This window comes from Leptodactylus fuscus, chromosome 5 (genome assembly GCF_031893055.1).
Source record: "Leptodactylus fuscus isolate aLepFus1 chromosome 5, aLepFus1.hap2, whole genome shotgun sequence".
In the NCBI taxonomy this organism is placed as follows: Eukaryota; Metazoa; Chordata; class Amphibia; order Anura; family Leptodactylidae; genus Leptodactylus; species Leptodactylus fuscus.
Window position 1 is genome coordinate 21,286,833 of NC_134269.1, and position 25,321 is coordinate 21,312,153.

A 25,321-nucleotide genomic window follows, 5' to 3' on the forward strand; every position below is an offset into this window, starting at 1 on the left:
CCAGGGGAGGTGAGGGAACATAAAAAACACTGATACTTACCTCTCCTGGGCTCCGACAGACTTCAGTCCTGTTTGGTGACATCACAGACGTCATGTGGTCCAAGCCAGTGTCGTTATGTGTTGCAATGCCGACCTGGGTCAGGTGACGTCTGGTCCAACATTGAAGATGAACGAAATCAGCAGAGTGCGCCAGAGCCAGGGGGAGGTAAGTAACATTGTTTTTTATGTTTGTATCCTCCCCTGGGTCTCGAATCATTATACTCGGGCGTCTGAAAACAACCCAGAATATAATAATGGTTCATGGGTGGTCGACAATGGTCCATAATACTGTGTGCAGGGGCCACTATGAGGCATAATACTGTGTGTAGGGGCCACTATGGGGCATAATACTGTGTGCAGGGGTCACTATGGGACATAATACTGTGTGCAGGGGCCACTATGAGGCATAATACTGTGCGCAGGGGCCACTATGGGGGATAATACTGTGTGCAGGGGCCAGTATGGGGGATAATACTATGTGCAGGGGCCACTATGGGGAATAATACTGTGTGTAGGGGCCACTATGGGGCATAATACTGTGTGCAGGGGCCACTATGGGACATAATACTGTGTGCAGGGGCCACTATGGAGCATAATACTGTGTGCAGGTGCCACTATGGGGGATAATACTGTGTGAAGAGGCCACTATGGGACATAATACTGTGTGAAGAGGCCACTATTGCGCATAATACTGTGTACAGGGGCCACTATGGGACATAATACTGTGGGTAGGGGCACTATGGGGCATAAAGTCTGTGCAGGAATGAGGTTTGTGCGGGTCGGGGGTGTGGATCAGGGGGCTGGGGGGGGTCCTCATGTAGAATGTTCGCCTTGGGTCCCATCGTTCCTAGTTACGCCACTGGGTGGAACTATTTAGTTAGTGTATGGTGGTATTAATGTTTCTGTGGTGGTATTATTTAGTTAGTGTATGGCAGGATAGTTTAGTGATAGTATTGTGGTATAATTTCTTCCCACTGTGATGGTAGTATTCAGTGACTGTATGATGCTATTAGTCATTGAGTTGTGGCTTTATTTTATTAAATGACTCTATGTTGGTATTATTTCTTCACTGCTTGATGTGTATAAGTATATAGTGATATTTTTCAATTACTATTTGGTGGTTTTACACAGTAATTTATAGAGTCTTATTCAGTTTCAGTACACTTTTGGTGGATATATAGCGGTATTAGTAACCCTTTGATGGTATTATTTCATCACTGACTGGCGGTATTTTTCCGTCACAATATTGTGATATTATTTATCCATTATGTGATTATATTATTTAGTAACGGTGTGGTACTATTGATCAGTCACAGTTTGGCGGTATTATTCACTTACTTAGTGTCCGCCCATGGTTGGTGCCACTATTTAATTTGGTGATAACATGACAGTGGTGACATGTTGGACAGTGCTTGACCCCTGGTTGTGGTGATGAAGAGGAGGTAGGTTAGGAAGTAAAGGGGGCAATAATGACTCTTCACATCAAACAACCGCTTGTACAGCCAACATACTGGATTAATAAAATGGCCTCACATACATCAACGCCATTCAGTGTCCTTTGTTATCCCGTTCTATCAAACCCAAATGACTCTGAATACAGGCGCTCGGCGGAATGCTGATTCTGCAGGTTCCTTCCAAAATCCACCCCCTCCCTCCCTCCTGTTTTTTGAGGCAGTTGTACTGGATATAGCAGAGCCGGGTGACGCCATCCCGTTATTTACTCCAGACCTGATACACTTTTCCTACGTTCATGAGAGAAGCTGCAAATGAGGTGAGTGATGTCTGTAACGTCTGGGGCGCTCCGAGCACTTAGAACGTAATGTACATCCTACGCAGAGGTCTAATAAGACTAGAAATCCCATATAACTGATCTGTTATGTCCCAAGTAGACAGTTTGGTCACATGTATATGGAGAGTGAAGTAGGAGGAGAAGTTAGCTACTTCCTGCCTCTTAATAAACTGGAGCCTAGGGGAGGCCTTGGCGTCCTATCACCAGAATTTATGGCGTGTCTATAGCACATAGCAGTATTTATGGCGTGTCTATAGAACGTACCGATATTTATGGTGTGTCTATAGGACGTACCGGTATTTATGGCGTGTCTACAGGACGTACCGGTATTTATGGCGTGTCTACAGGACGTACCGGTATTTATGGTGTGTCTATAGGATGTACCGGTTTTTATGGTGTGTCTATAGGACGTACCGTTATTTATGATGTGTCTATAGAACGTATTGGTATTTATGGTATGTCTATAGGATGTACCGGTTTTTATGGTGTGTCTATAGGACGTACCGTTATTTATGATGTGTCTATAGAACGTATTGGTATTTATGGTGTGTCTATAGGATGTACCGGTATTTATGGCGTGTCTATAGGACGTACCGGTATTTATGGTGTGTCTATAGGATGTACCGGTTTTTATGGTGTGTCTATAGGACGTACCGTTATTTATGATGTGTCTATAGAACGTATTGGTATTTATGGTGTGTCTATAGGATGTACCGGTATTTATGGTGTGTCTATAGGATGTACCGGTTTTTATGGTGTGTCTATAGGACGTACCGTTATTTATGATGTGTCTATAGAACGTATTGGTATTTATGGCGTGTCTACAGGACGTACCGGTATTTATGGTGTGTCTATAGGATGTACCGGTTTTTATGGTGTGCTATAGGACGTACCGTTATTTATGATGTGTCTATAGAACGTATTGGTATTTATGGCGTGTCTATAGGATGTACCGGTATTTATGGCGTGTCTATAGGACGTACCGGTATTTATGAGTGTCTATAGGATGTAGAGGTATTTATGGCGTGTCTATAGGACATACCGGTATTTATGGCGTGTCTATAGAACGTACCGGTATTTATGGCGTGTCTATAGAACGTACCGGTATTTATGGTGTGTCTATAGGACGTACCGATATTTATGGTGTGTCTATAGGACGTACCAGTATTTATGGTGTGTCAATAGGACGTATCGGTATTTATAGCGTGTCTATAGTATTTATGGCGTGTCTATAGGACGTACCGGTATTTATGGCGTGTCTATAGGACGTACCGGTATTTATGGAGTGTCTACAGGACGTATCGGTATTTATGGCGTGTCTACAGGACGTACCGGTATTTATGGCGTGTCTATAGGACGTACCGGTATTTATGGAGTGTCTATAGGATGTATCGGTTTTTATGGTGTGTCTATAGGACGTACCGGTATTTATGGCGTGTCTATAGGACGTACCGGTATTTATGGCGTGTCTATAGGACGTATCGGTATTTATGGAGTGTCTATAGGATGTATCGGTTTTTATGGTGTGTCTATAGGACGTACCGGTATTTATGGCGTGTCTATAGGACGTACCGGTATTTATGGTGTGTCTATAGGATGTATCGGTTTTTATGGTGTGTCTATAGGACGTATCGGTATTTATGGTGTGTCTATAGGATGTACCGGTATTTATGGCGTGTCTATAGAACGTACTGGTATTTATGGCGTGTCTATAGGACGTATCGGTATTTATGGTGTGTCTATAGGACGTACCGGTATTTATGAGTGTCTATAGGACGTAGAGGTATTTATGGTGTGTCTATAGGACGTAGCAGTATTTATGGCGTGTCTATAGGACGTACCGATATTTATGGTGTGTCTATAGGACGTACCGGTATTTATGGTGTGTCTATAGGACGTACCGGTATTTATGGCGTGTCTATAGGACGTATCGGTATTTATGGTGTGTCTATAGGACGTACCGGTATTTATGAGTGTCTATAGGACGTAGAGGTATTTATGGTGTGTCTATAGGACGTAGCAGTATTTATGGCGTGTCTATAGGACGTACCGATATTTATGGTGTGTCTATAGGACGTATCGGTATTTATGGTGTGTCAATAGGACGTATCGGTATTTATGGCGTGTCTATAGTATTTATGGCGTGTCTATAGGACGTACCGGTATTTATGGCGTGTCTATAGGACGTACCGGTATTTATGGAGTGTCTACAGGACGTATCGGTATTTATGGCGTGTCTATAGGACGTACCGGTATTTATGGTGTGTCTATAGGACGTACCGGTATTTATGGAGTGTCTACAGGACGTAGCGGTATTTATGGCGTGTCTATAGGACGTACCGGTATTTATGGTGTGTCTATAGGACATACCGGTATTTATGGCGTGTCTATAGGAAGTATCGGTATTTATGGCGTGTCTATAGGACGTACCGGTATTTATGGCGTGTCTATAGGACGTACCGGTATTTATGGTGTGTCTATAGGACGTATCGGTATTTATGGCATGTCTATAGGACATACCGGTATTTATGGTGTGTCTATAGGACATACCGATATTTATGGTGTGCCTATAGGACATAGCGGTATTTATGGTGTGTCTATAGGACGTAATGGTATTTATGGTGTGTCTATAGGACGTACCGGTATTTATGGCGTGTCTATAGGACGTACCGGTATTTATGGCGTGTCTATAGGACGTACCGGTATTTATGGCGTGTCTATAGGACGTACCGGTATTTATGGCGTGTCTATAGGACGTACCGGTATTTATGGCGTGTCTATAGGACGTACCGGTATTTATGGCGTGTCTATAGGACGTACCGGTATTTATGGTGTGTCTATAGGACGTATCGGTATTTATGGCGTGTCTATAGAACGTACCGGAATTTATGGCGTGTCTATAGGACGTACCGGTATTTATGGAGTGTCTAGAGGACGTACCGGTATTTATGGTGTGTCTATAGGACGTACCGGTATTTATGGAATGTCTAGAGGACGTATTGGTATTTATGGCGTGACTATAGAACGTACGGGTATTTATGGAGTGTCTATAGGACGTACGGGTATTTATGGCGTGTCTATAGGACGTACCGGTATTTATGGCGTGTCTATAGAACGTACGGGTATTTATGGCGTGTCTATAGGACGTACCGGTAATTATGGTGTGTCTATAGGACGTACCGGTATTTATGGCGTGTCTATAGGACGTACCGGTATTTATGGAGTGTCTATAGGACGTACGGGTATTTATGGCGTGTCTATAGGACGTACCGGTATTTATGGCGTGTCTATAGAACGTACGGGTATTTATGGCGTGTCTATAGGACGTACCGGTAATTATGGTGTGTCTATAGGACGTACCGGTATTTATGGCGTGTCTATAGGACGTACCGGTATTTATGGAGTGTCTATAGGACGTACGGGTATTTATGGCGTGTCTATAGGACGTACCGGTATTTATGGCGTGTCTATAGAACGTACGGGTATTTATGGCGTGTCTATAGGACGTACCGGTAATTATGGTGTGTCTATAGGACGTACCGGTATTTATGGCGTGTCTATAGGACGTACCGGTATTTATGGTGTGTCTATAGGACGTACCGGTATTTATGGCGTGTCTATAGGACGTACCGGTATTTATGGTGTGTCTATAGGACGTACCGGTATTTATGGCGTGTCTATAGGACGTACCGGTATTTATGGTGTGTCTATAGGACGTACCGGTATTTATGGCGTGTCTATAGGACGTACCGGTATTTATGGTGTGTCTATAGGACGTACCGGTATTTATGGCGTGTCTATAGGACGTACTGGTATTTATGGTGTGTCAATAGGACGTATCGGTATTTATGGCGTGTCTATAGGGCGTATCAGTATTTGTGGCGTGTCTATAGGTTGTACTGGTATTTATCGTATATGTACAGGAAGTAGCAGAAATGTCTATATTGTTCCACCACTGGGACACCCATCGGTCAGGAGATGATGGTCTTGTTCCCTCTGATTTCGCAGAGCAGCGCTCTTCCACATACACCCCATTCCTCCGATCCAGCGTTGGATACCTTTTCCTTTCTGTGGACGGAATCTAAGTGTCTCACATGACCGTTGCAGCCAATCACTGGCCTCCGAGGTCACACGTTGGGCACCAGTGACATCACTGCTACTCAGGGGGAGGGATAGATTCTTTTTTTTAATTTTAACCCAACCCAGGACCCCAAACCCCTTTAATACAGTGGACCTTTAATAGAAGTAGAACCATACCATTGTGGCCACAACCTGATGCAGAGCAATGCAGAGGTAATAATTTATGGATATGCAAATCAGCCTGGCAGCACAACAATGGCGGGGCCAGGTTTCCCAAAATTGGCCATAAATCACTGTATGTGTCCCGGCTCTCTTCTGGACGCCGTCCCTTTATCTGTGAAGGACATTTCCATCCTCCGTCTCCCTGACAAACGTCTTTAGGGAAATCCGACTGATTTTCATATCCATAAATAGATGAATATCTCTGCACTGCCTCATCGGAACGTGGCCATACAGGTAGGTGTCGCTCCTATTAAAGACCCCGACCGGACATTACCATTGGTGTGGGAACCTGATAGATCCCTTTAAGTCTTTTAACCCATGAGTCTAGCAGGCAAATTGGTGACGTATGGAACGTACGAAACAGGGGGAACCCAAAATCGAAACTTCCTCTAAGGTTACTATTAGTGATGAGCGAGTTGTATTCGATCGAATACCTCGCCGGCATAGGAATGCGTGTAAGCGGCCGAACACCAAGGGGTTAATATGATGAATATTCGATGCATTTAACCCCTCGGTGTTCGGCCGCTTACACGCATTCCTATGCCGGCGAGGTGTTTGATCGAATACTACTCACTTATCACTCGTTACTATTATGTACCGCGTTTCGTACCTAACACTTTGGCCACAATTTCCTTCTTTCTGGAGATATTTTTCGAAGCTCTGAGCTGCAAGTCACTAATGCACACGCGCGGACTGAGCGCCGGGTGTGGTTTAACCCATCTCTTGCCAGGTGGAGTTATTTCCTAACAGGAACACGTTTCGATGCTTTAGTCCATCACTTACACTGTATGTTGTAGTGTTGGTCGGTACTAGCCCCTAGACGGTAGGGTGAATAAGGTTACGTACCAGAACGGAAGCACTCCCTACAGGCTGATGGGATATGTTTCGTGCACGTGCCGTCACCAGCAGTTCAGTTCCCCACATCAGCTCCGCCACAGGATGAGTCTTCAGCTGTAAGTAGGAGCCCCTTGGCGTCCATGAAGATGTCAGTAGGAACTGCCGCCTATTCAGTTCACTTGATGCTATTTTGCTGCCTGGAAACCATCAGCAAGTTGCTGTCTACAGATCTTTTATTCGTATTATATCTCTCGTGCCGTATGCTGGTGGTCAGGGCTTCAACTTGTCGGTGTGATATTTTTGCCTGGATATCTCCTTCAATACCAGCCATTACTATATTAACCATTTCATGACCAGGCCATTTTCCCTGGTTCGTCACGACTGGGTACACCTCATGGCATCTTCCATAGCTGTATATATAGTCCTCATTGAAGATATACAACAATCGGTAAGGTATGGATGGTAATAAATCGTCCCTGCCTTCTCTCCGGGAAATCCGGCTCTCACTGACTCCTCGCATCCGTGCATCCTTAAAGAGTTAACTCCCAAAAGCCCAGACATATCAAGTCATTGGTCAGTCGGCAAGTGGTTAACGGATTTGTATAAAATAATATGAACCTGGCTGATTTTTTCCGAAACAGCACCACTCTTCTCTATAGGTTGTGTCTGGAACTGCAGCTCAGTCACGTTCACTTCAAAGGAGCTGAGCTACAAGCCAAGGACAACAGTGGCGCGGTTTCTGAAAAATTGCTAAATAATGTTGATTTGGGGATGAAAATACACGCCAGCCACCATAACGCCTCTAAGTTCTGCTGTCACTAATGATTGCCAGCCTGCTTGTTGATGGTTTCCAGACGGCAACAGATGTCTTCCTACAGAGACTAGAAGTGACCTGAAAATTGAATTGAAAGACTATAATGATGGTGAACATGAAAATTTCCCTTAGGGTATGTAGAGTCTATATGGAGGCGGTCATGGACAAGAGAGGGGGTGGATGAGTGAGGGCATTGTACTGAGTGGGATCACTAGAGGGCATTAGACTGTGTGGGATCATTAGAGGGCATTATACTGTGTGGGATCATTAGAGGGCATTATACTGTGTGGGATCACTAGAGGGCATTAGACTGTGTGGGATCATTAGAGGGCATTATACTGTGTGGGATCATTAGAGGGCATTATACTGTGTGGGATCATTAGAGGGCATTATACTGTGTGGGATCATTAGAGGGCATTATACTGTGTGGGATCATTAGAGGGCATTATACTGTGTGGGATCACTAGAGGGCATTATACTGTGTGGGATCACTAGAGGGCATTATACTGTGTGGGATCACTAGAGGGCATTATACTGTGTGGGATCACTAGAGGGCATTATACTGTGTGGGATCACTAGAGGACATTATACTGTGTGGGATCACTACAGGGCCTTATACTGTGTGGGATCACTACAGGGCATTATACTGTGTGGGATCACTAGAGGGCATTATACTGTGTGGGATCACTAGAGGGCATTATACTGTGTGGGATCACTAGAGGACATTATACTGTGTGGAATCATTAGAAGGCATTATACTGTGTGGGATCATTAGATGGCCTTATACTGTGTGGGATCACTAGAGGGCATTATACTGTGTGGATCATTAGAGGGCATTATACTGTGTGGGATCATTAGAAGGCATTATACTGTGTGGGATCATTAGAGGGCATTATACTGTGTGGGATCATTAGATGGCCTTATACTGTGTGGGATCATTAGATGGCCTTATACTGTGTGGGATCACTAGAGGACATTATACTGTGTGGGATCACTAGAGGGCAATATACTGTGTGGGATCATTAGATGACATTATACTGTGTGGGATCACTAGAGGGCATTATACTGTGTGGGATCACTAGAGGACATTATACTGTGTGGGATCATTAGAGGACATTATGCTGTGTGGGATCACTAGAGGGTATTATACTGTGTGGGATCACTAGAGGACATTATACTGTGTGGGATCACTAGAGGGCATTATACTGTGTGGGATCACTAGAGGGCATTATACTGTGTGGGATCACTAGAGGACATTATACTGTGTGGAATCATTAGAAGGCATTATACTGTGTGGGATCACTAGAGGGCAATATACTGCGTGGGATCACTAGAGGACATTATACTGCGTGGGATCACAAGAGGGCATTATACTGTGGGATCACTAGACGGCATTATTCTGCATGGGATCACTAGAGGACATTATACTGCGTGGGATCACTAGAGGACATTATACTGTGTGGGATCACTAGAGGGCAATATACTGCGTGGGATCACTAGAGGACATTATACTATGTGGGATCACTAGAGGGCATTGTACTGTGTGGGATCACTAGAGGACATTATACTGTGTGGGATCATTAGAGAGCATTGTACTGTGTGGGATCACTAGAGGACATTATACTGTGTGGGATCACTAGAGGACATTATACTGTGTGGGATCACTAGAGGGCATTATACTGTGTGGGATCACTAGACGGCATTATACTGTGTGCGATCACTAGAGGGCAATATACTGCGTGGGATCACTAGAGGACATTATACTGTGTGGGATCACTAGAGGGCATTATACTGTGTGGGATCACTAGAGGACATTATACTGTGTGGGATCACTAGAGGACATTATACTGTGTGGGATCACTAGAGGGCAATATACTGCGTGGGATCACTAGAGGACATTATACTGTGTGGGATCACTAGAGGGCATTATACTGTGTGGGATCACTAGAGGACATTATACTGTGTGGGATCACTAGAGGACATTATACTGTGTGGGATCACTAGAGGGCAATATACTGCGTGGGATCACTAGAGGACATTATACTGTGTGGGATCACTAGAGGGCATTATACTGTGTGGGATCACTAGAGGGCATTATACTGTGTGGGATCACTAGAGGGCATTATACTGTGTGGGATCACTAGAGGACATTATACTGTGTGGGATCACTAGAGGACATTATACTGTGTGGGATCACTAGAGGACATTATACTGTGTGGGATCACTAGAGGACATTATACTGCGTGGGATCACTAGAGGGCAATATACTGCGTGGGATCACTAGAGGACATTATACTGTGTGGGATCATTAGATGGCCTTATACTGTGTGGGATCACTAGAGGACATTATACTGTGTGGGATCACTAGAGGACATTATACTGCGTGGGATCACTAGAGGGCAATATACTGCGTGGGATCACTAGAGGACATTATACTGCGTGGGATCACTAGACGGCATTATACTGTGTGGGATCACTAGACGGCATTATACTGTGTGGGATCACTAGAGGACATTATACTGTGTGGGATCACTAGAGGACATTATACTGCGTGGGATCACTAAAGGACACTATACTGCGTGGAATCACTAGACGGCATTATACTGTTGGGATCACTAGAGGGCAATATACTGTATGGGGTCACTAAAGAGAGTATTACACTGTGTGGGTCCTTGGATCAACATCCCTATCACAAAAATGTGTAAGATCAGGGGAAACATGGTGGCTCAGTGGTTATCAATGCAGCCTGGCAGTGCTGGAGTCCTGGGTTCAAGTCCTGCCAGGAACAAGATCTCCAAGGAGTTTGTATGTTCTCCCTGTGTTTGCGTGGATTTCCTCCCATTCTACAAAAAAAAAAAAAAGACATACTGATAGGGAAAAAAGTACGTTGTGATCCCTATATGGGGCTCACAATCTATATAAATAAAAAAATGTAAGTTCCTAGCCTTATTTTTAAGAAACGCATCCGACCCCCTCCTTATACTTGTACAGAGTTTCAGCCATCCTGTGGCAGTGAGTTTCATAGCTTCACCCTATAATAATACCCGCCTAGGACTATGGCAAACCCTTTGCTCCCCCTACTGGACAAAACATCAACAGGTTTGACTTTCGGCACCATCTTTCTGCTGATAACACCCTCCTATATACTTCCTCCCGAGATGTCACACCTGCTCAGGTAGAATACACCAGTGACCGTCTGTCTGCTGTCTCTAATATTAGGTTTTCTAAGTGAAACCAATTTTTTTTAAAACTGAGAACCTTGTGTTTCCGCCACCTCCTACCCAACCTTCCATTTGCACGTCGGTCTGCAGTCTTAACACAATTTCTGAGCAGCACAGCGGCTATCTTGACAGTTCAAGAGCTATTTTTCCATCCCTACCTCTTGCAAGTTCTCGTCTAGATTACCAAACCTCCCTACTAATCTCTCATCCAGTCATTAAACTCTCCTCTCACATTTCTGTCCACCCCCACCATATCCACTTCATTCTACCAGTGATCTCAGCCTCCCATGTTCCATAATATGACTTTTCTTGAGCTGCAGCCGTTCTCTGGAATGCGCTACCTAAGTCACAGGTAAAATCCAAGTATACAGTTTCAAACATGGCCTAAAATCATGTTTATAGGCAGGAATATCCTGTTTGACTATCTAACGCTTAACCCTTTCACTGTATTTTTCAGAATGTTGGTGTTTTTCACTTGAAACCAATGGCGTAACTACTGGGGTAGTGGCTTCTACAGGGCCTGGGACATTAGGGGCCCGGCACCAGCTGCTACCACAGCGGGTTTTTTTTAACTCCAGCCGGTAACGGACCCTATTTACTTACCAATCCTGGCAGGGGCCAGCATTGGTAAGTGATGCCACGGGCACCACAAACATCATTATTATACTCAGGGGTCTTTTCAGACCCCTAATTATAATGATCGGGGGTCCAGGAAAGGTAAGAGAACATAAAAAAACATGTTACTACCTTTCCACGCTCTGGGCAGGTTCGGGCCTACTTCTGGACACTCCCTGACATCACATCACCCGGGACGCAGAGCTCGGTTATGTGACGTCCTGGATGTCATTGAAGAAGCCCGACACCACCGAGGACTGCAGCGGAGCCGGAGATAGGTAAGTAACATTGTTTTTTATGTTTGTATCCCCTCTCGGTCTCCGATTATTATACTCTGGGGTCTGAACAGACCTCAGAGTATAATAATTGTTCATGGCTGTCCACAGTGGGGCATAATAGTGTGGGTAGGGGCCACTATGGGGGATAATACTGTGTGCAGGGGCCACTATGGGGCATAATACTGTGTGTAGGGGCCACTATGGGGCATAATACTGTGTGCAGGGGCCACTATGGGGCATAATACTGTGTGCAGGGGCCACTATGGGGCATAATACTGTGTGCAGGGGCCACTATGGGGCATAATACTGTGTGGAGGGGCCACTATGGGGGATAATACTGTATACAGGGGCCACTATGGGACATTATACTGTGTGCGGGGGCCACTATGGGACATTATACTGTGTGCGGGGGCCACTATGGGGGATAATACTGTATACAGGGGCCACTATGGGACATTATACTGTGTGCAGGGGCCACTATGGGGATAATACTGTGTGCAGGGGCGACTATGGGACATAATACTGTGTGCAGGGGCCACTATGGGGGAAAATACTGTGTGCAGGGGCCACTATGGGGGATAATACTGTGTGCAGGGGCCACTATGGGGGATAATACTGTGTGCAGGGGCCACTATGGGACATAGTACTGTGTGCAGGGGCCACTATGGAGATAATACTGTGTGCAGGGGCCACTATGGGGGATAATACTGTGTGCAGGGGCCACTATGGGATATAATACTGTGTGTGCAGGGGCCACTATGGGGCATAATACTGTGTGCAGGGGCCACTATGGGGCATAATACTATGTGCAGGGGTCACTATGGAGATAATACTGTGTGCAGGGGCCACTATGGGGGATAATACTGTGTGCAGGGGCCAATATGGGGCATAATACTGTGTGCAGGGGCCACTATGGGGCATAATACTGTGTGCAGGGGCCACTATGGGACATAATACTGTGTGCAGGGGTCACTCTGGGCATAATACGATTGCTGCCACCTGGTGGCCATAGCTATTGACTCCAGTACTCCGCAGGACAGGGCGGTGGAGCTGCAGTGTGGGTATTTATGGGTGACCAATTGTACACAAGGATTTTGGAATTGCAAGTAACTGATCTACCCCTTGTTCTTCACAGGACATCACTAAATCATCTCTTCTGCTCGAAACAGAAATTCATCCTATTTGTAATATTCGTTACATTCATTTTTGTATATAAACACGACTGGAGGACTGAAGATGAGAAGATCAACGCCCGGGTTCCTCAGAGACCTATAACCCCCTTGTATCCGTACCTCATTGAGGAAGACAGGAAGTGTAAAGATGGCGCCCCGTTTCTACTGATGCTCATCCCTTCTGCTCCTCACGAGTTCCACACCAGAAATGTCTTGAGAAAAACATGGGCCAATGAGTCTTTGGTCAACGGTGTCAAGATCATGAGGCTTTTCCTCTTGGGAAGACCAAATAGTAGCGAAGAGAACGTGATCCAAGAGAGTAACCGCTTCCACGACATCGTAATGCAAAACTTCACGGACTCCTACCTCAACCTGACCATTAAGACTTTGATGGGTATGGAGTGGATCAGTCGCTGGTGCCCAAATGTCAAGTACGTCATGAAAATTGACACCGATATGTTCTTCAACCCGTGGTTTTTGGTGGAAACGCTATTACAGCCTCGAAGTCAACCCAAGAGAAACTTCATTACGGGGCAGATTGTGCAGGATGGTATACCCCACAGAGACAAGGGCAGTAAATGGTACATGTCCTTGGAAACCTACTCCAAAAAATTCTATCCGCCCTACTGCTCCGGGACGGGGTACGTATTCTCTGGAGACCTGGCGAAAAAGATCTACTTGATGGCAGGAACCATAGCGACATTCCCTTTCGAAGATGTTTTTGTGGGAATGTGTTTAGAAAAGTTAGGAGTCCGAATCTTCAAACCTACAGAAAATTGGTTTATAGGGGAAAAGGTTCCTTATGACGGGTGTCGGTTCACGAAGCTCATCACTGTCCACCAATTTACCCCGAAGGAGCTGGTGGAAATTTGGCCAGATTTCATGGTGACTGCGGAGACTTGTAATAAGGGGTTGATCATGGTAAAGCCACCTATGAAGACCCCTGCCCAAGGCACATTAAGCCCCTAGGTGCACCATATCATGCGTCTAGGGTAGAAAACCACCGCACCATGGTGTCCAAAGGAGACTGAGCGGACTATTGGTCTCCTATAAAGGTGAATAAGGCAGATCAACAAGGCCAGAACTATACCCTCACCGGCCACTTTATTAGGTACACCATGCCAGTAACGGGTTGGACCCCCTTTTGCCTTCAGAACTGCCTCAATTCTTCGTGGCATAGATTCAACAAGGTGCTGGAAGCATTCCTCAGAGATTTTGGTCCATATTGACATGATGGCATCACTCAGTTGCCGCAGATTTGTCGGCTGCACATCCATGATGCGAATCTCCCGTTCCACCACATCACAAAGATGCTCCTCTATTGGATTGAGATCTGGTGACTGTGGAGGCCATTGGAGTACAGTGAACTCATTGTCATGTTCAAGAAACCAGTCTGAGATGATTCCAGCTTTATGACATGGCATTGCATTATCCTGCTGAAAGTAGCCATCAGATGTTGGGTACATTGTGGTCATAAAGGGATGGACATGGTCAGCAACAATACTCAGGTAGGCTTTGGCGTTGCAACGATGCTCAATTGGTACCAAGGGGCCCAAAGAGTGCCAAGAAAATATTCCCCACACCATGACACCACCACCACCAGCCTGAACCGTTGATACAAGGCAGGATGGATCCATGCTTTCATGTTGTTGACGCCAAATTCTGACCCTACCATCCGAATGTCGCAGCAGAAATCGAGACTCATCAGACCAGGCAACGTTTTTCCAATCTTCAATTGTCCAATTTCGATGAGCTTGTGCAAATTGTAGCCTCAGTTTCCTGTTCTTAGCTGAAAGGAGTGGCACCCGGTGTGGTCTTCTGCTGCTGTAGCCCATCTGCCTCAAAGTTCGACGTACTGTGCGTTCAGAGATGCTCTTCTGGCTACCTTGGTTGTAACGGGTGGCTATTTGAGTCACTGTTGCCTTTCTATCAGCTCGAACCAGTCTGGCCATTCTCCTCTGACCTCTGGCATCAACAACGCATTTCCGCCCACAGAACTGCCGCTCACTGGATGTTTTTTCTTTTTCGGACCATTCTCTGTAAACCCTAGAGATGGTTGTGCGTGAAAATCCCAGTAGATCAGCAGTTTCTGAAATACTCAGACCAGCCCTTCTGGCACCAACAACCATGCCACGTTCAAAGGCACTCAAATCACCTTTCTTCCCCATACTGATGCTCGGTTTGAACTGCAGGAGATTGTCTTGACCATGTCTACATGCCTAAATGCACTGAGTTGCCGCCATGTGATTGGCTGATTAGAAATTAAGTGTTAACGAGCAGTTGGACAGGTGTACCTAATAAAGTGGCCGGTGAGTGTATGATGCTTGGAGCTGAATCCGGTGGTCACAAAGGAATCGTAACACAATATGTTGACTTGACACATTTAGGGCTTGTTCACACTGCATTTTTATGACGACTGTTCGATTTCATCCTGAATTCCATATGATTTCAAAAGGAACCCAAGTTGTGGGGAAATAAACGAGATCCTGTCAATTCTGACCATACGGAGAAGAGGCAAACGGATTAGTACCAATGCACGGGGCCAAATCTCCACGCAGGTCCACAGCAGCGCAATTCTGGGGGGATAGAAAAATCAACTATAAAAGTAGGGCCGTTCTAACACATTGGTGGGCCCAGTGCAATGATGGTGGGCCCAGTGCAATGATGGTGGGCCCAGTGCAATGATGGTGCCCCCCCCCCCATCACCACCTAGAAATACCCTGACCTGCACAAATTCTAATGCCCCCACATAGTATAACACCAGTGGCCCCATAATAGCCCCGTCCAAGTTGCCCCCACATTTCCATGTCCCCCCTTCAGGTTGCCCTCACAGATTTGTATCCCCCCACACTGTCATGTTCCTCCTCTCCCAGGTTACCCCACAAGATTATCTCTCCCCATCTCTCAGGTTACCCCCAGTGTCAAGTCCCCCTCAGGTTACCCCCACAGTATCATTTTCCTCCACACTGTTATGTCCCCTATTGTATATAATCAAATAAAAAAAACAAACCTTAATACCTTTCCCCGTTCACTCTCCTCTCTGGTACCGGAGTCTTCAAGGAGCAACAGGCCCAATGAAAGTGACTTCACTACATCGCGTATCCTACTCCAGGTCACCGAGAGCAAAGACAGGGGCCAGGCGGTGAAGCAGGGAGCGGACCGCTCCCTACTTTATTACTGTGTGCAACTCATTAGCATCCTTCAGATGAAGAAGAGTTGGGGCAGCACCTGCTGTCCTGAGCAATGGGACAGAAAATGAACTACTGCCCTGTTGTCCAAAGGGGGTCTCCGTTACTCTGCCCCCAGATTCATGTCCCCTTCATCTCTGCCCCCAGATTCATGTCCCCTCCATCTCTGCCCCCAGATTCATGTCCCCTCCATCTCTGCCCCCAGATTCATGTCCCCTCCATCTCTGCCCCCAGATTCATGTCCCCTCCATCTCTGCCCCCAGATTCATGTCCCCTCCATCTCTGCCCCCAGATTCATGTCCCCTCCATCTCTGCCCCCAGATTCATGTCCCCTCCATCTCTGCCCCCAGTGTCATGCCGTCCTCTCCTTCATCTGCCCCCAGTTTCACGTTCCACCTCAGTGTACACATTAAACTTACCTTCTCCGCGTTCCCCCGCCGCTCTCTGCGCGCCTCTCTCTCGCACACAGTTGTAGGCGCGATGTGACGTCATCACATCGCGTCTACACAGCTGATGGGGACATTATACTGCGTGGCTCCACTTCTGGGATTATTTAACAATAGATTTGTATTGTATGGAGTCTGTAAGGAATGTGACCCATTTCTCCAGAACAGTTTGAGACCCCTGCCTTATTTCCACACTGCAAGGAGCGCCTCAAGGTTCTGGACCAATCGGGTGAGGAGGAATAGGGTATGGCGCGCACAAGCCAGATGGTTTGCAACAACTTTATTGAGTACTAATCACGTGTTTCAGGCTGGGCACTTTTACAACTAAAAAAAAAACATTACAAAAAAATAGCAACCTATCACAACTACAATAAAAATACTGAGAATGATAATTATAAGAGATATAAAAATACACACAAAAGATCAAATCAGAACGAAGAGCGCAAAATCCAAACGCAATTTCAGTAGAGCGATTAGGGTAAATGTAAATTTTAAGTTATATCTTATTGTAATTCCATCCACTTGACGTGGGGTTTTATTTGGTCCTACATTAAATCAGTAAGTGAACTCCTTAATTGGTCAATTAAGAGTCTAAGGTATCTAGGTTGTATTACGTGAACCCTGCGTAGCGGCAGCTCTATCACTTATGAGCGCTTCTATGCCGCTTGAACGCCGTGTTTCACAAGTCCATGCACATGCGCACGATGGAATGACCGGACGCCGCCGATAACTCTCCGCGTGCATACGTTTAAGCCAGTGCGCATGCGCACAGCTTCAGATTTAGACAAGTTAGACTACAAGCCAGGTAACCCCTCGTTCACATCTGCCTTTGTATTCCGTTTGGGGGAGTCCGCGTGGATATGTTGCCATTTTCTGTAATATGTTTTTTTTGTCGTTGAGAAAGGGCCCAGCCCGAAACGCGTTGTGCTTAGTACTTAATAAAGTTGTTGAAGACTCTTTGCGAACCATACGCGCTCTACTCTATTCCTCCTCACCCGATTGGTCCAGAACCTTGAGCGACTCCTTGCATTTGATGTTTGCGCAACTTCGGTTAGTATAAGGGGAAAAGCTGCTGCCACCACCTTTAAGTTCACTATATGAGGCCACTCATCGCTTATTTTACTCCACAGTTCGGTTTGTAATACTGCACCATATTGGCGCTTGGTGTCTCTTCCTATCGCATCCACACTGGACCGTAGCAACAATGTGAACACGAGCCCGACCTTGTTGCCCATAAGAACCACAATGCAGTGGGGTTTTTTTTTTCCCCCATAGCAGTTGAAGGAATTGGTTGCGATGAGAACAAGGTCAGGTCCATTGTTGAGCCCTATAGACACAGTTTAAGTGAAAGCTGATCTGCTGCCCGACGCAACCAATCACAGAACAGGTTTCATTCCTCCTACGTGCTATAAGAAATAAAAGCTGGGCTGTGATTGGTTGGTATGGGTAACTGCTTTTCTCTTTGCACAGTTTTCAACATTAGAAGTTTATTGAAAGTTTTACAAATTTTTACAAAACTGGGGAAAGAAAGGGGGGGGGAGGGGGGAAGGGGGGGGATAATAAACAAAGGAGTCAAATAAAGGCGGAACGTAGGGGTGAAGGGAGGGTAGGGGGCGGGGAAAGAAAAAGGGGGGTCACAAGGTCAAAAACCAATAAAGAAAAACAATAAACCAAAACAGGCAAACGCTCTGACGCAGCAGAGCTGAAGAACAAAGCATATTCAAAAAATCTCAGAGCAAATGGAAATCAAGTATCATAGGGAGTAGTAACACGTTGAGCAGACAAAACGCACAGGGGGACACTACACAGGGGACACAGAAGGGAAGAGGGAACGGAAGTCGGCAGAATAGTAAAAATGGTTCCAAAGGGCCCAAGTCTGACGATGCTTAGTATCATCCTGTCGGAGCTCAGCAACCAGGGTCTCCATCGTTCGAAGAGCTAGCACTTCATTCAGCCAGCAAATGAGCGAGGGAGGGGTCGTGGACTTCCACAACCTGGGAATGACAGAGCGCGCTGCCACCAACAAAAATCCAAGAAGTCTACGGGTAGGTTTAGAAAACGTCCGGGAGAACAGGGAAAGAAGAAGCGGGGCCGGGTCGTCCTCCAAGTCAATCCCCGTCACCTGCCGAATAACCTGTCTGACCCCAGTCCAAAAAGGGCGTAATAGAGGACACCCCCACCAAACGTGTGCCATCGTGCCGCGGTCGGATAGACATCTCCAGCACCTATCAGAGGTGGAGGGGTAGATATCATGCAAGAGGGCTGGAACTCGATACCATCTGGAAAGTATCTTAAAATTGGTCTCCTGCGCCCTGCATGATATAGAGAAAGTATGACATGCACGAAATGCCGAAGACCACACATCAGGAGGGAATGAGGTCCCCAGTTCCCTCTCCCACCCACCAGTAAATGACGGAAGCGAATCCTCAGACCCGTCCAGTAAGAGACCATACAGAAGGGATACAGTATGGGAGGGAGGAGTGGAAGAGATACAGAGACGTTCGAACAGCGACAAGGATCTATGAAGATCCCGAGAGGACCGTAAAGAGGAATAGAAATGAGAAAGCTGGGAGTATTGCCAAGAGGAGAGAGGTGTATCTGAACCAGAGGATTGAGCCAAAATCTCAGAGTGGGAAAGAAGCGAAGAGGCAGAAGTGACTTGTTTAAAGCGAAGGGTGGGAGAGCCGACGCGATAAGATAAGAAGGAAGAGCCCAACGCTGCAGGAAAGTCCGGGTTCCCCGATATGGGAGTCATGGGGCCATCGTTCGTATAGAGGAGACGCATGGCACTATATCTACGGCACACTCCCATAGTCTGGCGCACTATATAGGGAAGCGAATACCGTTTATCATCGGTCCAATATTTCTCATGGAGCCAGGGAAGTGCAGTGAGGGGGACAGGGCTCAACGAGTCCTCGAGGGAAACCCAGAGCTTAGTCTTAGCCGAATGATGCCAATCAAGAATACGCGTGACGACCGCTGCTAGATAGTATTTCAGGCAGTCTGGAGCCGCCAGGCCTCCTTTTCGTTTGGAACGAGCTACGTACTGCGAGCAATACGGGGGGGTTTCGAGGCCCAAACAAATTTGGTGAAGGATTTGTTAATTACCGAGAAAAAACACGAAGGCAGGATCACCGGGACAGTCTGAAAGAGATACAGCAACCTAGGGAGGACATTCATTTTCAATAAATTGATGCGTCCCAGCCACGAGAGGCCCTTGGTGTCCCAGCGCTCAAGATCAGACCGCAAAGTGCGGAGTATGGGAAGAAAGTTCAGCATATAGGTATCTCCCAAATTACGGGGCAACTGCACTCCCAGATACTTAATGGATCTGGGGGACCACGAGAACGGAAAGGAAGAGCGCAAGGCACCAAGGGTCGACGGAAGCAGTGAGACATCTAAGGCTGTGCTCTTCGTCAAATTGATCTTATAATTACTAAAGAAACTGTAAGTACTAATCTCCTTAAGAACGGACGGAAGTGAAGTAAGCGGGCTGGTGATGAACAGGAGAACGTCGTCTGCAAAAGCAGACACCTTAAGATGACAGTTACGCATCTGCAGGCCTCGGATATCAGGGTTATTCCTAATAGCGACTAAGAGATGTTCCATTACTAGTGCATATAGGAGAGGGGAGAGCGGGCAGCCTTGCCTAGTACCATTATAAATAGTAAAGGGGGAGGAAAGTGAGCCATTAACCCGGACCCGAGCCATAGAAGAACTGTAGAGAGCCTGAATGCGCGCGAGCATGGCTGGGCCGAGGCCTATTTGAGACAAGGTAGCCTCCAAGAACTTCCAGTCCACCCTGTCAAAAGCCTTCTCCGCATCAAGAGACAACAGCATCATAGGGGTACGAGAGCGCTGTGCATGATGAATTGCAGAGAAGGCCCGCAGGGTGTTGTCCCGGGCCTTCCTACAAGGGATAAACCCCACCTGATCAGGATGTACAAGCTCTCCCATGAACGGGCTCAGGCGATTGGCAATCAACTTGGCATAAAGCTTAGCGTCAGTGTTCAGGAGCGAGATTGGTCTATAATTAGCACAGAGCAAATGGTCCCTGCCTTCCTTAGGTATTACAGTAATATGGGCTTGGAGGAAAGCAGGGGGGAAGGGGACCCCAGAGGTAGAGGAGTTAAACGCGCGCAGGAGCGGTTGCGTCAAATCAGCCTTAAGCACCTTAAAAAACCGTGCCGTATAGCCATCAGGGCCCGGACTCTTACCCCCGGGGAGGGAGGCAATACCCAGTTCTAGCTCACTCGCAGAAAAGGGAGTTTCCAGAGCATCCACATCCTCAGGGCGCAGAGACGGAAGGGCAGTACTAGCGACATATTGAAAAAGCGAGGTTCCAGTGGCAGGAGCCGGATGAACCATACCCGGGGGGGGCAAATGATAGAGGGAACTATAATACTCCTGAAAGGCCGCAGCAATAGCAGATGTGGTATGAGTGATAGAGCCCGAGGGCGATTTGAGAGCCATGACATGTTGGGCTGCATGGCGCTCCCGAACTGCCCGCGCTAGCAGGCGGCCCGCTTTGTTACCCCATTCATAAAATGAGCGCTGACCTAATAGACGAAGCCGCTGGTGTTTCCGTTCAAGAAGGGACCTAATCTCTTGACGCGTAGCGGTCAGAGACGCCAAAGTCGCCTGCTGGAGCGTACGCTTGTGCTGGGCTTCTAAAACTGCCAGATCGTTCAAGAGAGAGCGAAGCTTCAGGCCAGCTTCTCTCTTTAGACGCGCACCATGCTTCATTAGCACTCCGCGGAGAACGCACTTCAGAGCCTCCCACTGTATCGATGGGGTGGTGACGTCACTCGAGTGATCCTGTACAAAGTGAGAGACAGAGAGCTTCAGCTCCGCCAAACACTGCGGGTCGAGAAGGAGCGATTCATTCAATCTCCAAGTGTTAGACCGCGAGCTAGCGACAGGCGAACGAAAAGCACAGGAAACTGGAGAATGATCAGAGAGAAAGGCAACACCAGTAGAGGCCACCGAGACAGAGGACAGAAGATTATGAGAAAAGAAGATATAATCAATCCTACTGTACGAACCATGAGGGTGGGAGAAAAAGGAATAGTCCCTGTCGGTCGGGTGGAGGATTCGCCAAACATCACACAACAACAAGGCGTTTAACGCCTTCCGGACCTTATTTAGAGCGCCATAAGAAATCTGGGACCTACCCGTGGAGGTATCCAGCAAAGGGTTAAGTGGGAGGTTAAAATCACCGCAGACAATCATGTGACCCCTGGCAAAGGACTGGAGCGCAGACAGGGCAGACAGCAGAAAAGGTACCTGATCGACATTGGAAGCATATATATTAGCAATCGTATAAACAACACCTGAGATTTCACAGATAAGAAATAAGTACCTCGCTTCACTATCCGCTAAAGAATCTAAAATTTTCACTGGGAGATTTTTATGGAAAAAGACGGCTACCCCCTTAACCTTACCCGAAGCGCTGCTACTATGGAACCATTGCGGAAAGTATCTATTCTTAATCGTGGGAGTACAGGTAGCCAGGAAGTGAGTTTCTTGCAAACATAAAATTTGCACCCTACGTTTGTGGGCATCATACAATACTTGTGAACGCTTTTCCGGGACATTGAGCCCCTTAACATTGAAAGAGGAGACGGATATATCCGACATTGGGGAGGAACAAAGAACAAAAAAGACACAGGAGGGAAGAACGGAAGGGGGGGGGAGGGAGACCAAACGACACAAGGAACACACGAGAACTAAAGACCAGAGAACAGAGACCTCAAGAGAGCCAGAGACCTCACACACAACACTGAATAAGAACACAAAAAGAGGGCTTGCGGGGTACCCTCGGGGGAAAGCTAGGCGACAGGAGCACAAGTCTCCAGATGACCCCGCACAGCAGGGACACAGCTATGTGGGGACAAAGAAGGCAAGCCACGCGGCCAAAAGCAGAGCACCAGAGGAGAAACACACAAGGAAGAGTGAAAGGCACAAGCAGGAGAGAGAGCAGCTCCGGCTCCGACACACGGGCATCTGAATAGACTAGTAACATAGAATAAGTAGAAAGCGGCTAGAGGACTAGGGCAATTAACATATAAGTGTGGGCAAGAACAAATAAAAGATAAAAGTAGAAAAAGTCATCACAATAAAACAGGATATGGAACAAACTCACAGAGTCCGGTCACAGACAACCAAAATGCAACGTAGAAAGTCACTTCTGGGACCCCCGGATCGAGGAGGGTCTGCGCTGACGTTGAGGCCTTTGAGGACGTAGGGGGCCTGAATCACCTAAGTCTTCTGCAGCATCCCATTGCAGGCGGAAAGGGCCAGACCGATTAGGATCGGCAAGCAGGGAAGACCAGTCAGGAAGTTGCAAAGGTGGTAAACCCAGGGATCGCAGAAAGTTCGGAAGATCATCTGGATGGGCGAGAGAGCGCAGTCGGTCACCCCGGCGGACTTGTAATGAAAATGGAAAACCCCAGCGGTAAGGAATTTTACGCTCCCGGAGGAGAGAGAGGAGAGGCTTCAGGGCTGCACGTTGCCGAAGAGTGTACCTGGATAGATCCGGATAAATCGATAGAGAAGATCCCTCAAAGTCCACTGTGCCAACATCTCTAATCTTATGCATGATTGCGTCCTTGGTAGCATAGAAATGAATCCGGCAAATGACATCTCTTGGTTTACCGGGGTCCTCACTGCGGGGGCGGAGAGCCCGGTGAGCGCGGTCCATCTCAATATGAGAGTCAGGAGGGCGCCCCAATAGCGAGTTAAAGATGCCAGACAGAACCGGAACCAGATCCGCAGTTTGAACTGATTCTGGGAGGCCCCGAATGCGGATATTGTTGCGGCGGTTGCGGTTCTCGATATCATCCATGTGAGAAACCAAATTACAGATTTGCGCAGAGTGAACCGCCATTTGCTGTTGGATGGAGTCGAGAGAGGAGGATGTGGCAGACCGAGAATCCTCCAGGACCTGTACTCGTTGTTGTAAATCAGAGATGTCCATTTGGACCACACGCAGGTCCTGGCGCCAGGCGCTCTTTAAATCAGAAGCAAGACTGTCCATGTCCCTCCAGCTTAGGGCTAATAAGGCCTGTAGTTCTGGAAACTTCCGCAGGGTCAGAGCAGCCTCCTCAGGTGGAGGGAGATGAGAAACAAAAACAGGGGCCTCCGCACGGAGGGTAACAGCAGGAGATGTAGATCCAGGCGCCCCTTCAACAACAGCTGGGGGGAGCGAACCCGCCACGGAGGGAAAATCAGGGCCAGGAGCAGAGGATACCAGGCCTAGACCGACAGGCGGGCAGAGGTGATGTCCAGGTTGGGGGCTGGCACCCCACTCAGATGCAGCCTCCAGGGACCCCTGAGGCCTTATGGAACCGTGGAGTTGTGGAGGTGAAGACTGAAGGGTCCTAGGAGTGGACCTGGGGTCAAATGGCGGGGAAGCAGGAGCAGAGAGCAGTGGTGCCGCTGATGCCGCTGCTCCCTGTGGAGCATCACACATGTGGTGCACGGGAGAGCCAGAGGAGGAACCAGCTGGGGCCAGAGCAGGAGAGACAGCCGCAGGTACCTGTGATCCTACTGCAGACAGCGTGGAGAGCCCCGGAGCGGTCGATACCTGGCATCGGAGATCCGGCATAGAAGAGGAGAGGGAGCCGGACAGTTCGCGCAGGCGCACACGCCTGGAGGAGGAAGATGGCGCCGGCGGCGGGCAGTAGGCCGCATCCTGAACGGGCCCCTGCCGCCCCGACCGCGGGGTGAAGAAGGCCGGAATCTTCCCAGGAGGTGGAGGAAGGGCAGACGAATCCCCCTTGGAGCGCTGTGACCGGGATTTGCCCATTTCGCCGCCAGAAGAAGCCCAAGTCCCGGAGCCTAGAGCGGAGCTCCTAAGGTAAGCTGCCGCCCGCGTGCATGCCAAGCCACGCCCCCCCCTCTTTGACAAGTTTAATAAACCTCCCGATTGTGTTTATTTCGGCATTTTTTTGGATCTTCAGCAGCTTTGAGGAGTTGGGTCCTTTCATTGGCTCAAGTGACATTTCCCATTCCCATGTCCCATTTTGCACCCCTACACCTTAAAAGAGTTTGCTCTCAAAGACAACGTAGCTCCTGCGTATAGGGAATACACGTCGGATCAGTGGGGGTCCCAGCAGTCGGCCCTGCACCGATCAGACATGTATCCTCTATTACAAGAATGGAGGTTCCTAGTACCCCCTTCCGAATGGGGGGCGATGACTGTGTAAATACGCGACTGCACGATGCGTTTTAGTAGCCGGCTATATCTGGCAGTTCTATAGAGATAAATGGAGCCCAGTAAAGCACAATTTACACTGTGGGGACTCAGGATTGCAGTTCTCATGAACCTCCACTGATCAGACATTCATGGGTTGTCTTCAGGTCAATCCCCTTTGTTACCAAAAACGGCAGAGCCTTAGAAATGGAAGACTTAGGCCTCATGCACAAGACCAAGTGTGCAGGCCTAGCCCCCCCCCCCATTGGGGGTCCGGTACCCCGTCCTGTTGAGAAGCTCTTACCTTGAGGAAGCGTGTATGGCAAGCGAAACGTGTGGGACAATGGATCTATCATTGGGTAGCCCGTCCACCGCATAGCCATGGTTATTGAGATTTGCAGCGCCACTCCTATCACTTGACTA

At 47.6% G+C, this 25,321-nt stretch overlaps 1 protein-coding gene across 1 annotated transcript; it reads left to right on the top strand.

Annotated features, from left to right (window-relative positions):
• Window positions 1–1,775: 1,775 nt before the first annotated feature.
• Window positions 1,776–14,036, top strand: LOC142204443 (beta-1,3-galactosyltransferase 2-like). Its single transcript, XM_075275755.1, has 2 exons — window positions 1,776–1,810; window positions 13,031–14,036. The coding sequence occupies exons 1-2, from the start codon at window positions 1,806–1,808 to the stop codon at window positions 14,034–14,036; spliced, it is 1,011 nt and encodes a 336-aa protein (XP_075131856.1). The 5' UTR covers window positions 1,776–1,805.
• The last annotated feature ends 11,285 nt before the right edge of the window (window positions 14,037–25,321 follow it).